This window comes from Microplitis mediator, chromosome 3 (genome assembly GCF_029852145.1).
Source record: "Microplitis mediator isolate UGA2020A chromosome 3, iyMicMedi2.1, whole genome shotgun sequence".
NCBI lineage: Eukaryota > Metazoa > Arthropoda > Insecta > Hymenoptera > Braconidae > Microplitis > Microplitis mediator.
Window position 1 is genome coordinate 78,613 of NC_079971.1, and position 15,009 is coordinate 93,621.

At 24.7% G+C, this 15,009-nt stretch overlaps 5 protein-coding genes across 7 annotated transcripts; 3 read left to right on the forward strand and 2 right to left on the reverse strand.

Annotated features, from left to right (window-relative positions):
• Nucleotides 1-226: 226 nt before the first annotated feature.
• LOC130664849 (superoxide dismutase [Cu-Zn]-like) lies at nucleotides 227-2,670 on the reverse strand. Of its 2 annotated transcripts, none has more exons than XM_057464988.1 (4): nucleotides 2,607-2,670; nucleotides 1,226-1,422; nucleotides 903-1,130; nucleotides 227-778 (listed from the first exon to the last, which is right to left on the reverse strand). In XM_057464988.1, exons 1-4 carry the CDS (start codon nucleotides 2,653-2,655, stop codon nucleotides 524-526), a joined length of 729 nt encoding a protein of 242 aa, XP_057320971.1. In that variant the 5' UTR covers nucleotides 2,656-2,670; the 3' UTR covers nucleotides 227-523. The 2 variants fall into 2 exon arrangements, with proteins under 2 accessions (XP_057320971.1, XP_057320969.1); XM_057464986.1 differs by lacking the exon at nucleotides 2,607-2,670 and adding an exon at nucleotides 1,724-2,376 and having other exon boundaries at nucleotides 1,226-1,630.
• Nucleotides 2,671-2,820: 150 nt separating this feature from the next.
• Nucleotides 2,821-4,497, forward strand: LOC130664847 (phosphoserine phosphatase). The gene is made up of 4 exons (XM_057464984.1): nucleotides 2,821-3,195; nucleotides 3,795-3,929; nucleotides 4,015-4,160; nucleotides 4,244-4,497. Exons 1-4 carry the CDS (start codon nucleotides 2,861-2,863, stop codon nucleotides 4,495-4,497), a joined length of 870 nt encoding a protein of 289 aa, XP_057320967.1. The 5' UTR covers nucleotides 2,821-2,860.
• LOC130664842 (ubiquitin conjugation factor E4 A) lies at nucleotides 4,240-9,092 on the reverse strand. Its single transcript, XM_057464978.1, has 4 exons — nucleotides 8,900-9,092; nucleotides 8,046-8,803; nucleotides 5,195-7,953; nucleotides 4,240-5,135 (listed from the first exon to the last, which is right to left on the reverse strand). Exons 2-4 carry the CDS (start codon nucleotides 8,748-8,750, stop codon nucleotides 4,982-4,984), a joined length of 3,618 nt encoding a protein of 1,205 aa, XP_057320961.1. The 5' UTR covers nucleotides 8,751-8,803; nucleotides 8,900-9,092; the 3' UTR covers nucleotides 4,240-4,981.
• Nucleotides 9,093-9,447: 355 nt separating this feature from the next.
• Nucleotides 9,448-11,449, forward strand: LOC130664848 (uncharacterized). Its single transcript, XM_057464985.1, has 5 exons — nucleotides 9,448-9,745; nucleotides 9,824-10,045; nucleotides 10,141-10,329; nucleotides 10,383-10,592; nucleotides 10,802-11,449. Exons 1-5 carry the CDS (start codon nucleotides 9,686-9,688, stop codon nucleotides 10,925-10,927), a joined length of 807 nt encoding a protein of 268 aa, XP_057320968.1. The 5' UTR covers nucleotides 9,448-9,685; the 3' UTR covers nucleotides 10,928-11,449.
• A 179-nt stretch (nucleotides 11,450-11,628) lies between these two features.
• On the forward strand, nucleotides 11,629-14,713 carry LOC130664850 (CD63 antigen-like). 2 transcript variants are annotated; one of them, XM_057464990.1, is made up of 4 exons: nucleotides 11,629-11,884; nucleotides 13,616-13,804; nucleotides 13,896-14,075; nucleotides 14,159-14,713. In XM_057464990.1, exons 1-4 carry the CDS (start codon nucleotides 11,825-11,827, stop codon nucleotides 14,456-14,458), a joined length of 729 nt encoding a protein of 242 aa, XP_057320973.1. In that variant the 5' UTR covers nucleotides 11,629-11,824; the 3' UTR covers nucleotides 14,459-14,713. The 2 variants fall into 2 exon arrangements, with proteins under 2 accessions (XP_057320973.1, XP_057320972.1); XM_057464989.1 differs by lacking the exon at nucleotides 11,629-11,884 and adding an exon at nucleotides 12,518-12,829.
• Nucleotides 14,714-15,009: the final 296 nt, after the last annotated feature.

A 15,009-nucleotide genomic window follows, 5' to 3' on the forward strand; every position in this document is an offset into this window, starting at 1 on the left:
TTTCAGGAAGAGCACGGGAATAGTATAGCGGTATTATCATGACCTTGATGGACAGAAACTCCACTGCCCCTCTTACGGTATTAAATAAGTTAAAGTTTTTGTACATTTCGATATAATCTGACTCGAATTGAAACTTTAGTCGTGAACACGAAGTGAAACTAATCGTTTTTAATCTTCACGATTCCTATTTTCTAATAAGGGAATACAATTTACATTAAAATACAATTTTCATCACAAAACATTCACATGTTTATTATTATTTGTTTATTTTTTTTTTCTTATTAATTAATCATTTAGATACTTTTTTATAACAGTTATTATTGATGTTATTGTGATTGTCTTGATTTCGTTTTTAATTTTTACAGTTTCAAGCCAACACTTGACAAGTCATATTTTTCCAGTTAATAATATCTAAATAAATTTAAACGATATGCTTATTGAATAACAACTTATGGCAAGCATTATGTGATAAGTAACTGTAAACAATAATTTTTTCTTTTTCTTTAACATTTCCAATATACATTTATGCGTACCCAATTATACCGCATGCTACATATTTTATTTCTGGAATACGTTCTTGGTTTTCGTTATCAATAATCTTCTCAATTACTAGGGTACGTCCAACAGCTCCTCTTACTCCACTTATAGTTAAATAATTGTTCATCATATTTATTTCAGTTGGTTCATTATTCTTGTCGTTATCGACTCTTATATCACCAAGGTAACCGAAATTTTGCAGTGGATCAACCTTATTATGTGGCCCTTCTTTATTCGTCACCTTTATTTTAATTTTACATTAATAAGTATTTTTTTACTGACAATCAATAAATTATACATGTACGTATATAACATAGATTTGATATTTTATATTCCTATCAAAATATTAATTAAAATATTGTTACCGTATACGGGTTGTATTCCATGCCACTAGATTTACATCCCATATAAAGTTGTCCTTTTTCATTTATATATAATCTATACAATCCAGAGTCAAGTCCTTTTATTGTTCCTATTATTTCAATACCATTATTCAATTGTTTAAGCATTATTTTTCCTTTAGGTCCATTAATTTTAGGAGTTCCATTGTCTTCATAATCTTTTATTTCTGCGATTGCTTTTATACCAATTTGCTGTAATATTTTAATCAAATTTCATTAATAAATTTTTGTACTCAAAATATTATACAATTTAATTCGACTATTATTTTTATTATGTGTATACTTACAAAATCATAAGGTTCCATATATATTTCATAAACATCACTTCTTAACCCTGGGTAACCAGGTATACTTTTAACTACTAGGATTTTTTTATTATCACCATTTCCACTAATATTATTGCTATTATTATTACTATCAACAATTGTTGATTTCCCACTATCAGACGTATTAATTATTTTAGTTTTTTCCGCAACAACTACAACTTTGTCAAATTTACATAATAATAAATATATTATATTTACAACTGTTGCTACTACAATTTTATCATTTAATTTAATCATTTTAATATCGATTATAAGTTTAATACAAGAGTAACTTTTATACATTCAACTTTTTCAATGTTTTGAATTATCTCATTACATTTATACCATAATACCAAATTTGTTTAACAAATTTTTTTAATCATTAATCTACAAGTTTTTTAAATTTAATTAGTTATTTAATATAATACTTAGTTTTATAAAGACTGAAAACTATTAATAGAATTTTTTTATAATACACACGTTTAGAGACTTGAAGAGAGTAATGCTCATTACTTCTTAATGGTATATATATTTATACGCACTCAATAATGGACGATTTAAAGGAGAAAGGAATACCCTTGGTTTTATTGATGGTTTAAATATCATTATCATCATCATCGCCACTAATAGTACTAGTAGTAATAAAGACATTTGTTTATTACAGTATCAATGATAGATATATATATATATATATATGAGACCTTGACGATACCGTGGCATTTATTACACAAAACTATTTATTTTCAATATATACTTAAGATTTTATGTATTATGTATTCATGCTTACTATTTATTACTCATACGTATGTACAATTTACTTATTATATTCTTAATACTCTTTAATACTCATCGTCACATCTTTACTGTCCTACTTTTAGTTATATAAATAAATTAAAAATTTTTCACCGCTGGTCCTTTGACACCTATTATTATATATAATTATATATCTTTATACGATATCTTATCTCTCAAAATTCATGAATCATGATAAGTACAAACATTAAAATCTACATTTAATGTATATATATACCTATACGATTTCAAGTAAATTTTAAGAATATCAAAGACTGTAGTTTTTTTTTTTTTCGTATAATCTAAAAAGATAATAAACCTAATAGAGTTTGGCCGGTGAGTGATAAATTTATCATCACCAAATGACCTTGACTATTATAATTATCTGATCATATACACTTTGATATTCATAAACCTTTCATAATTAAAACTGTTCTGTTTTTTAATTAAAGGAAATACGTTTCAAGTGTCAAATACGGTGGCAATTATATTCTGCTCAATCTTTTAGCGATTAACGATAATAAAATCATTTATAAAAAAGTATAAGAGAGCGATATTAATATGTTTGTACCATGGTATAATAATGATAATAATAATATACGTATTCTATAAAATAACATTAAACACAAGTTAGTTTTTCAAACTCTCTAATAGCTTAAAGTTATATTAACTAGAAAGAAAGAGAGTAGAATGAGTAGAGTAGGAGTAACTGGGATTACATACTCCACCATCCCACCACATATGCACACACATGTACACACACACACACACACACACAACACTACTACATTCTATCTGTATGAGCTAACACGCTACCATTTATTAATGTGGTTCAGGTTCCGACGATTATACAGAATTACTTTTAGTCCATTAATCAACTTCAAGTATCATCTATATAACAAAATTAATTTTTTTTATAACAGCATACATAAAAACATCAACTATCAGATCAACAATAATTATTGTTATAGACAGGTTTATTTATTATCGTCATCATTAAGATTATTAGATAAAAAAAAAATGACGACTATTGAAGATATTAAAATGATTTGGAGAAATTGTGATGCTGTATCATTTGATGTTGACTCAACTGTAATACGTGAGGAAGGGATTGATGAACTTGCTAAATTCTGTGGTAAAGGAGATCAAGTAACCGAATTGTAAGTTTTTTTCATTAAATCGACATATAAATTTCAGTATCAGTTAAAGATATCTGCATAATTTTATTATAAGCTTATAATATTTTTTATATTGAAATAAATTTCAACCAGGTTCAAATAAACGCTATCATTCATACTAGTTTCATCTAAAATTTAAAAATATAAAAGTATACTTTTTAATTTATCGATATTAATAATTTTTCAGTTTAATTATAATATATTATTTGACTTTCTTACGTTTCGCAACTAACTAAATATTAATACACTCATATATTATCATATCATTTCTGTTTCTGATATACTGATAAAAAAAAAGTTATATATTATTTCAATTAAATGAATAATTATGACGTTAATAATCATCTTATAAAATGCTGAAAAATTATCATTTTAATTTTGATTTTGTAATAATAATTGTATAATATGATGACATTTGCTGTTAAATTTCTAAACTTGTTATTTATTTGCCGATTAAAACATTATTGAGTCATAATACAGAAAAATATATATATATGAAATAAAAACTAATTCTTATAATTTTACATGATCGAATGTGATAAAAATATTAATAATAATGATTATTATTGTTGTTATTATAGAACTAAGAAAGCTATGCAAGGGAATATGACTTTTCAACAATCACTAGCAGTACGGCTCAATATAATACAACCAAATTTAGAACAAATAAAAGACTTAATAAGATTTCATCCACCAAAACTCACACCAGGAATCAAGTAATAATAATTAAACATGTTATTTATTATTGTAATTATATATATTTAACAATAGTTATTATTTTTTTATTCATTAAATTTTTAGAGAATTAATTGATAAATTACACGAAAAAAATAAAAAAGTATTTTTAATATCTGGTGGATTTCGTTGCTTAATATCACCAGTAGCTGCCCAATTAAATATATCTCCAGATCATATTTTTGCTAATCGACTTAAATTTTTTTTCACTGGTTTGTATAATATTTATTACATATACATATATATATATTATCTATCTATTATTTAAATAACATATTATATACATATAATAAAGGTGAATTTGCTGGATTCGATGAAAATGAATTAACAGCTAAAACTGGTGGTAAAGCTAAAGTTATCAAAAGGTTAAAAGAAAAATATAATCTTAAAACAATTGTACATGTGGGAGATGGTGCTACTGATTTAGAAGCTTCTCCACCAGCGGATGCATTTATTGGATTTGGTGGTAATGTTATTAGAGAAAGTGTTAAAAATGGATCTAAATGGTTCGTCAAAGATTTAAATCAGCTTAAAGATGCTCTCGATTAATTTTTAATTTTTATCGTTATAAAAATCACTATTATTTTAATTTAATACAAACCAATTTTATCAACTTGTCATAATAAAAAAATTTCTTTTTTCAAGTTTTACACACTCATATCACAAATCTACATAATGTGTGTTTACCTTCAACATTTTTAATGTAATTTTTTTTAAACCACAATTTGGTAATTATAAAAAAAAAAATTATTATATTTGTATTTACATATTTTTAAATATTTATACTAATTCAGTATTTTTTTTTTTTTTTTAATTTAAATGTGTGTTTTTAAAATGAAATAAAAAAAAAAACTATACATATTGTTTTTAAACTTTTACCTCTCTTTTTTATTTATAATAATTTCAACTATTTATTAATTTTTATTTTTGTTGCATTTACATTACTGAAAAAATGATTATGTCATTTGAATTTATCCATACTAAATTAACTTGAATATATATTATTATTTTTTTTTTTTGTTTTAATTATAATTTATGATGAAGATGGTAACGAGGATGAAGAACTTGATTGTTTTTTAGATGTTATCCATTCTTGAATTCTATTACGAAGATTTACATCTGATTTAACCATATCCATTGTGAGTGGTGAACGATTAAATGGATCAGTTTGATCACTCAATAGATGTCTAAAAAATAATAATAATTGAAAAAAAAAATATTATTTTAAATCAAGAAAATTATTTACCTCGCAATTGTTTGACGATCTACTGATATTTTTGAAGATGGTAATATAACAGGATCAATCATCAATGTTGACATTATTGGATCTAAAAATTCATCAGGTGCATCTGTAAGAATTTCTTCTTCTTGTTTTTTAATAGCCGCAGCATTAGCAACTCTTATAGAAAATTTATCTAAATTATCTAAAATACTTATACCACCAATACGTAAAAGAACATCATTAGCAAGTTGAAATAAATTATTACGATATGATCGTCCATCTTGTGATACCGCAAGGGTGAAATTATCATTTGTTCCAAGATTAATGTATATAACACATATATTTAAAACTAATTTTGCTGGTTTAAATTCATATTCTTTTTGGTCTTTAACTTTAAAATTTTTTTTATTTGGTCCAACTAATTCAAATAATAAATAATTAAGCATTGATGCAATACGATCAACCATTGTTGAATGACAAAAAATTGATTTTATTTCGGATGTTAACATTTTTAATGTTGATATTGTTTCACGTCCAAGAATATTATCAAAACGTGCAATCATACCAATATGATTAAGATTATTTATTTGTTGATCACGTTCATGAGCTGGTAATTTATCCCATTCTCCATTTTCTCTATCCCTCAACATTTTTTTCAATTGTGCCATATTTGATAATGCTTCGTCTAATAAAAATACAGCATCATTCATTAAAAGATTTATAAAACGTAAAAATAATGGTGGATTAACAGCTTCCATATTATCTTCAGCTTCTTTAGCAAGATATTTAAAATTATCACGATGTTGTTTTATTTTCCATAAATATTTCATTACAGTATACATTGGACGACGATAATTAAATTTTTGTTCAAATTGTACACTTTGACCAGTCATTTCAATACTTACAAAAACCTCAATAAGATTTTTAACTATTTCTTTACAATGAGGATGATTTATAAATAATTTTTCTCTATTAAATGTTCCAAGTGTTGATAATTGTTGTTGTTGTTGTTGTTGTTGTCGTCGTTGACGTTGAGAATAACTACTATTATGATAATCATCATCAATATCATTATCATCATCATCATAATCAAAAATAACAACACCATTATCATTATCTACATTATCTCCATTATCATTTATACTTTTGTAAGACAATGGTGTTGAATTTGGTAATAGAGCTTCAAGTGTTTCTGCTAATTGTGCACGAAGATGAGGATTAAATAATCGTTTTGGTGATTCCATTAAAACAATTATTTCAGTTAATATAGGATTTAAAAAATTTTCACCCTGTTCTTCAAATATGTTTGGATTAAAACGACGTAAAAAACAAATAAATCCTATTGTATTTTCTAAAATAAATTCTGGTATATATTTCAAAGTTTCTGGTACAGTCTCTGGAAGTGGGAATGTTATAGGTTTTGGTTCTTGTTCCAATAAATTATAACTTGTTTTTTTCTTTTTTTTATTATTATCATCATTATCATCATCAGTAGTAGTAGTAGTAGTAGTAGTAGAAGTAGTAGCAACAGTATCATCATTATCATTGTCATTATTAGGAATGTCAACAATAACTTGCATTAACCAAAAAGCAGTAGTTGCATGAAATTTAGCAAGAAGATTTAACATTGCTGGAGATAATAAACTAGCACGATATGATAAATATTTAGTCATTTCCATTTCCATACGTTGAGTTATTATTTGAAATACTTGAGAATTTGGACTTGACTGTGCATCATTATATATTCGTTGTATTCGTCCTAATTCTTGATTTGTTTTCATTAATTTATCAAGAACAATACGATAACCCAAATCTAATGATCGATGGGTGAAATAAAAACATTCAGTGATAAATCCAAAATTATCACTTATTAAAGTACTCTTATATTTTTTTTTACATTCATTATTATTAGTATTATCATGATCAGATGATGATGTTGAAGGTATTAAACATGTTTCTTTATTTATTCCCACTAAATGTATACCTCTTGTACGTCTTTCATCTTCATTTAGTGATTCAACTGCTGCTGCACAATACGTTGGATCAATTTTTGGAATTTTTTTTAATGTACAAAATGGTTGACATAATCGTAATAAAACATTGCCAAGATTTAACATAAAACCATCAGAAACAACTAAAGGTGATAAACCATTATTACCCATAGTTATTTGTGAATTATTCCAAAGCTTTCCACGACTAGCGTTTGCTTGCAAACATTTACCCAACCAATCAAGTGTCAAATGTCTTACTTGTACTGAACATTTAAGTAAAGAATGCATTATCTTATATAATGATTCACAAAGAGCATCTGTTGCCGTCCAAATATTACTTTCAGTTGTAGTTATTGTTGGTTGAATTAATGGTTTATCATTAAAAAAATCAAAAGATCCACTAAATGTTTTTGGTAAGCAACTTAATGATAATAAATTACCTAATAAAGTATTTCCATAAGCAGAACCTTGATTATTATTTGTTAATGACGATGATGATGATGATAATGATAATGTTATAGGAGTACAGTAGCTGATAAACATTTCAGCAAGAGGCTCAATATTTGAAAAAGTTTGTAAAACATTAAACCAATAATTACGAAATACTATAAGATTACTTGAAACAACTTGATTATTGATTATTTCCAATATTGGTTTAAAAGATGACGTGAAAATATTTTGATAATCTTCAGGATAATCTATCATTATTATAACTGATAATTCTTGGGTAAATTTTTCAACTTGAGTTAATATCGAATCGTCCATAAATAATCTTATATATTGAGTATGAATCTATAACAAATAAAAACAAAATATATGTATATATATAATTATTATTTCTATCACTATAATTGAAAAAAAAAAAAAAAAAATTTTAATAATACCTCTTGATCTTGAAAAATATCGGGTTGCAAAGCTGTACCTACAGATCTTAATGTTATTTTTTTAAGATAATTTATAGTGTCATCTAAAAATTTTTTGTCAACTGAATCATTGTCTTTGTGTATTCTTTCAAGTCTACAGTAACACTCAAAAAGATATGAAATAACTTCTGGTTGAATAAAATGAGGATCAGTAATTATTTGTTTTTTAATTGGAACTAACTTGGCTTGAATATCAAGTAATGTAAGACGTTCAAAGATACCATTTTCAATATCATCACTGTCTACCGACACCAACTGTTTATTAGTTGAACTCGATCGAGTTTTATGATTTAAAATCAAACCAAAAACTTGTTCAATTATTTCATTTGTTATTTTTTCTTTTAAAACGTCATCATTTAATTTACTATCAGGATCAATAATAGGTTTAATATTATCATTATGTTTATTTTCAAAACAATCAATTAAATTAAAATTATTTTCTTGGTGAATACTCGAGTTTGAAACGGACTGATTAATTGTTTCCGATGGTACTAATGATGATGTCGGTGGTGAATCTGTTAATATTGTTGTTGTTGTTGTTGTTGTCGTAGTCACTAATGATGTATTAATAGTCGTTGAAGTTGCTTCAGATAAAAAAAACGCAGCTTCATTGGGTGTAGGAAATAAACCAACAAATGGATTTTCATTTAAATTATCATCAGACATTTTTAAAAATTTATTTTATAATGATAAAATACTCAATAACATTGGCATATTATCTGCAATAAATAAAGTTATTAATTATAAAAATAATATTTATCACCTCAAATTTATATATATATTATAATATTCTGGTATCAATATATAATACATACCTATTTAAGCATGAATATAAATTTATTTTTTTCTTTTCTTAATTTTCAATAAAATTTATTGTCAATGACGAGTCATAATTCAACACACATATGAACTGTACATAATCTAACAATTAACTATGCAGCCTATGCAGTTATTTATTTATTTATTAATTATTATTTTTTTTTTTCCATTATGGCACCGTGTTGTTACTTTTTTTTTATGACAGTAGTACATAACAGTGCCATCTCGAGGTATGTACTCTAGATCTCACTCTATTAGGAGGAATCAGAAGTCGCGTACAGCGCCACCGCATGTCTAGTATGTAACTTTATAAGTAATTTTTAAAATTGTATACAATTGAACAATGAAGAAAAGTAAAAACAATCTTGTTTGTACTATTATTATAATTATTTGAAATTTTTATTCATAAAAATAATGTATTATAAATTCTATGAGTGATTATTTTACATATTTAATTTTCATTTTCTTTACATGCAAAATGCAAACTCAACATATACACAAGCTTTTGCTAGTATAGATATATATGTACCACAGCAATTCTAAATATAAATAAATTTAAATTCGATCAGCACTTGTACATGTTACATATGTGCGTTCAAGACGCAACTTTTTTACACCGAAATGTATTCAATTATATATGATGAATAATTTGTTATATTAACTAATTATTGATATAAATAATATAGATTTGGGCAAAAGTTTATTAAGTGTTATTTTTTAAATTAATAACCCACAGTAAAACAACAAGAGCAAAGTGAAAATTTATAAATATACATGTTAACATGACTCCAAGTTATTTTTGCTTACGTTACGTACTTTTGAGTTGCTTTATTTTGCTCGGAGTAAGTTTTATTATTCATATATATTGTGATATTTTATAAATATATATAAATAATTATTTTTTTCCAATGGTTACACAGATTTTAGGTTTAATAATTTGTACAATAAGTAGTTTTTTTATTTATCAACTACACGATCATAATTATCTCACTTCTAGTAATGACACTTTACTACTTGATTATGTTAAAGGATCATCATCATCTGCAATTATATTAATTATTATAGGAATAATAATATTTGCATTTTCTATATATTTTTGGTATATTATTGACTATAAATATAATTTTCGACAAATAATGACGGTAAGAAAATAATAATATTTAAATATAATAATCGTCGATTAAATTTTATTAATGTTTATATAAAATTTTTTTTTCTTTTACTTAAATATATACAGTTTTTGTCAACTATTATATTAATCTTTATTATAAAAGTTACCACTGGTATATGGGTACTGATAATACATGAAAAATTGGGCACGTTATTATTAACGGGTTTAAAAAAAACATTGGCAGTACCTAAATTTAGTATAAAACAAAGTTTTCTACAGTCATCATTATTTAATAATAATCCAGATAAAATAAAGGTAATAAAAACAATAAATTATTTCGTTATAGTTATTATTATTTTTTGTTTAAGTTAATTTGTTGTGGATATAATGAAACGTCAACATCGGAATTGGAAGAATTAACTTCTTGGTTTTGTTGTAATTTTAAAAGACTAAATAATGAATCAAGAAGTATATGCGAATATATATATGGAAAAGAATGCTGGCATTTAGCAATACATTCGATCCGTTCAATACTTTTTCATATTTTTTTATTAATCCTTTGTACAGTTATTATACAGGTAAAATAATTCATATACGCTATAAAAACTTTAAATTTTATTTTTAATCTGTAATATATTAATAAAACTTTTCCTCAAAGTAATCTTTACTCCAACTACAATATAAAATAAATGAAAAATCATTCGATCCGCATTTACTCTGTAATATTTTTACAGTGTATAAATATAATAATATAAATGTTAATTAATAATATTTTTATTTATTTCAGATTTTAATTATTACAAGTATAATTTGTTGCATTAAAATTATCAAGAAAATACATGAATCAAAACGAATTGAATGTAATATGCAAAAACCTTCAGCTCCACTTACAGATACTTATATTACAAATTAGTGCTAAATCAAACGATATATTATTTTAATATAAATACTATTATTTTTTATTTATACTATCTTTATAGTTAAATTTTTTTTAAATTCATTAAATCTCAGTAATATAAACTTTATTTTAAATCTTATTCATCTTATCGCTGATGGTGCTTTTGGTATTACGATGATGTCATTACATGTTTTTTGTTATCTGGTTTTATGAATCACATAATTTTGGTAATCTATAAAAAATAATCTCATCTAAAACGTAGAATTATTACTCATGAGATGATCAATATACAGATAACACAACAATAAAAACTAAAGCAACAATATAATATATACACGCAATAATTACAAGATGATGATAATAATAGTAAAGAAAATTAGCATGGTAAAATATATAAATAGTAAAGGGGGGATAGGGAATTTCCAAAGTTAATATATGTATATTTATATGAAGAATTGAATAATGTAAATAACAATAAAGTAAATATGAGATATTTTTTGCCATTAAAAAGTATTGTGCGGCATATAATATATATACTATATTATAGCTATATATGTAGGTACATTACAGTATACGATACACAATAACACAATACAGAATAGAGTAACAGTGGTAGTATGGTATGGTAAAGAATCAACAGACTGAAGACTGAAGAGTTGAAGAGTGGTAAAAAATCACTGGGATTCGAGATCGTGACCAATCGTGACGTTGTCGTCAGTTATCGTGACATACCACAAACACTACCAGTATACCAGTATAATTCTGCCGAATCTGACTATTATTTGTCATATACACGAGATAAATTAAACCTACTTAATCTATTACTAACTATTGAATCGTATTGAAACCGTTATTATTATTTGTTTTAAAAAAATAGTGTGTGTGTAAAAGAATTAAAAAAAAATATCAATCATGAATTGTGGAGAAAGTACTATCAAGTATTTACTTTTCATTTTCAACTTTATATTTACAGTAAGTATATTTAAAACTGTTTTTCTTTATATCCATATGTATTATGCATTTTTTTAATAAATATTTAATGAGATTATTTCATAAAGAAAGAATGAAAAAATTAAATAGACGCCTATGAAGCATATACGTAAAAGAAAAAAGACCGGTTGATAGATTTTACCGTTAAAAATATATAAATATAGCAAAATTTAAAATAGTTTTATCTTGTAAATGAAATTTTATTTTTAAGTAAAACTAAATTTTTGTCCAGCGATTTACTATCTTATAATTATTAAAAAATTATTCTTAGAAATGATTTTTATTTGTAAATTCTTCATAATTTCCGAATGCAAATAGAAAAAAAAAATACATACTATTTATTTTACAATGATATAAACGCATGATGATATATAAATGTGGTGACTATTAATCGCAAGTTTAAATATGTATATATAATACGAATAATCATCCAAGGACATGCGTTCTATCTGATGATGACGTAAGACTTGTGTGGTATAAAAATGAGTGCAATAGAAACCGATGGGGGAAATTGTTATTGTGATGGTGGTGGTGGTGGTGGTAATACATAATGTTGTTCATCACAAAGCAAAAGAGAGAAAGATTATATATGTTGATGATGAGGATGATGAGGATGAAGATGAAACTACGACGATGACGATGACGACGATGCAAGCAAACTAAAGTAGAACCAACGAACCAAGTAGATCCGATACATACAATATTACAACTAGTATAATCACGTAGGTCTACAAATAGTCAAGTGAGTTTTATTTCGTGGTGAACAGCATCTAGTCGCAGTAGATAATTAATCTTATCATATACGCAAAATATAATATCTCGTTATATTAGTTATTTAAAACTAAGCGGTCAAAAAATAAATAAAAAATGTCCTGTGCTATAGGATGTATCAGATGGCTACTATTTATCTTCAATTTTATATTTTCTGTGAGTTTTTTCGTTTATCATAAATAATAAATATTTTAAATCATCATCATCATGACTTATTATAAACTGCTTTTATTTATTTGTCAATATCAACTTTATTTAATAATCTATAATATTTTTATTATCCGGAATATTACACTCATTTTTAGTTAAAATATTTATGATATTTTTATAAATTATTCAATTATAAACTCATAAATATAAATTTATTTTAAGTGGGAGGAGGATGAAAATATTTTTTTTTATTTATCTTATCTAAAGATATAATATATATAAAAATATATTGCAAAGCGTCTAAAATTGTTGTTGCAATACAATACTAACAAACTATAATACAGAGAATAAGTGTTAAATTACATTGACCTTGACTTCTCTCTCTTTCTCAACTTTTGTCAATGACAAAACTTTTATTATTATTATTATCATCATTTTATTTGCATATATAAATTATAGTTTTTTGTTAACAATTGATGAGTCGATATATATATTTGTAACCAATATTGGTAACAGAGTTTTAAAAATTATAATAAAACAAGATATAGTATAGTACCAAGTACAATAAACAAGTGCTATTTCCCACCTAACCGGTGTATGTATATGTATATATTCACCACATCCATACTTATTTATATTTAGCTCTTGTGATCATAAAAATAAGAGTAACTGCAGTAATAGCAACAACGGCAATGACAAAATGCTTGTGCTTTGCATTTGCAATTGCAAGCACAAACTTTGAATGCATGAATAATACACATATTATTAATGATATATATACATTTGTTATAGCTATGTGGCCTAGCACTTATAATTCCTGGAGTAATTGTTCATTTGAATATTAAAGATTTGTCAACTGAGATGCAAGAAAATGTTATGTTTCCAGTAATTGCTATTATTGTTATTGGGATTGTAATTTTTGTAATTGCATTTTTCGGATGCTGCGGTGCCATTAGAGAAAGTCATTGTATGACTGTTACTGTAAGTAATATTTATAATTTTAAATATTTTTTTTTTTTTTTTTTTTCTTATATTCTTATATTTAATGAATTTTATTTTATTTAATAAACAGTTTGCCGTCCTGCTTCTAACGATTTTAGTTATTCAAATTGGTATTGCAATTTTCGCTTTTATTAAATTAAAAGGATTTGATAGAAAATCATTTGACCAGACTTATGGTGAAATTTTCAATGATTACTGGAATGAGAGTAAAAAACAAGATCGGATATTCATAGATGTTGTTCAAACTGCTGTAAATAATAATAATAATAATAATAATTATATATTGTAGAATTTTAGAGTTTAATAATAATGTTGTATATTTAATTATTACAGCTGAGTTGTTGTGGTGTTGATGGACCTGGAGATTTCTCTTCCTCAAGACCAGGATTTAATGGTTCAATTCCATTAAGCTGCTGTCCATTAAATTTGCAGCAACCTAAACAACAATTTTGTAATGAACATCCATATAAGAGTGGATGCTCAGAGAATGTAGCAATTTTCTTTGAATTTGCTGGAAAGCTGCTTGGTGGTATTGCTCTAGGAATTGCCGGCATTGAACTCGTTGGTATTATATTTGCTCTATGTCTTGCTAATTCCATACGTAATGCTGATCGTCGAGCGTACAGAGTTTAGTTTTTGGGTTTGAGAATATTATCATAACAACTCTAACTCAGATTAAGATTAAGATCAAGATCAAAATTAAAATTTTTCTTATTCATTGTGTAAAACACATACTACAAGTATTTACCAACAGCCATAACTTGTGGTAATAAGCTTAAACTAATTCATTTATATACATATATGTATATAATATGCAAAGTTCATTTATTCAATTAGATATTTTCTAACACAATTAACGATCCAACAAAATAAATATACATACCTATATTTTAATATACTTAAATACAACTATATTTTAGGTATCTATATTTAAATTATATATAGATATATATTTTTCATACCAAGATATTCAGTATCATATAACACTAATTATAACTATTTTGTATTTGTTATAAAATTAAAGATTATTTAAACTATAATGTTCAACTATGTTTTTGGAATATATATATATATACAACAAAAAAACATTTAAACATTTCAATAAAATTATAAACATATATTTTTTGAGGAATTAAAAAAATTAAAACAAGACTCTGTTTATTTTTTTCATATATTGTCATTAT

Coding starts and splice junctions, on each gene's coding strand:
- LOC130664849 (XM_057464986.1), bottom strand. CDS start 1,546: ATGTATAAAAGTTACTCTTGTATTAAACTTATAATCGATATTAAAATG. Junction 1,131..1,225: donor ATATGGAACCTTATGATTTT/GTAAGTATACAC, acceptor AAAATATTACAG/CAAATTGGTATAAAAGCAAT. Junction 779..902: donor TGGAATACAACCCGTATACG/GTAACAATATTT, acceptor ATTAAAATAAAG/GTGACGAATAAAGAAGGGCC.
- LOC130664847 (XM_057464984.1), top strand. CDS start 2,861: ATGTGGTTCAGGTTCCGACGATTATACAGAATTACTTTTAGTCCATTA. Junction 3,930..4,014: donor AAACTCACACCAGGAATCAA/GTAATAATAATT, acceptor TTAAATTTTTAG/AGAATTAATTGATAAATTAC. Junction 4,161..4,243: donor ACTTAAATTTTTTTTCACTG/GTTTGTATAATA, acceptor CATATAATAAAG/GTGAATTTGCTGGATTCGAT.
- LOC130664842 (XM_057464978.1), bottom strand. CDS start 8,750: ATGTCTGATGATAATTTAAATGAAAATCCATTTGTTGGTTTATTTCCT. Junction 7,954..8,045: donor ATATTTTTCAAGATCAAGAG/GTATTATTAAAA, acceptor TATTTGTTATAG/ATTCATACTCAATATATAAG. Junction 5,136..5,194: donor GATCGTCAAACAATTGCGAG/GTAAATAATTTT, acceptor ATTATTTTTTAG/ACATCTATTGAGTGATCAAA.
- LOC130664848 (XM_057464985.1), top strand. CDS start 9,686: ATGACTCCAAGTTATTTTTGCTTACGTTACGTACTTTTGAGTTGCTTT. Junction 9,746..9,823: donor GTTGCTTTATTTTGCTCGGA/GTAAGTTTTATT, acceptor ATGGTTACACAG/ATTTTAGGTTTAATAATTTG. Junction 10,046..10,140: donor ATTTTCGACAAATAATGACG/GTAAGAAAATAA, acceptor AAATATATACAG/TTTTTGTCAACTATTATATT.
- LOC130664850 (XM_057464990.1), top strand. CDS start 11,825: ATGAATTGTGGAGAAAGTACTATCAAGTATTTACTTTTCATTTTCAAC. Junction 11,885..13,615: donor TTTTCAACTTTATATTTACA/GTAAGTATATTT, acceptor CATTTGTTATAG/CTATGTGGCCTAGCACTTAT. Junction 14,076..14,158: donor TAGATGTTGTTCAAACTGCT/GTAAATAATAAT, acceptor TAATTATTACAG/CTGAGTTGTTGTGGTGTTGA.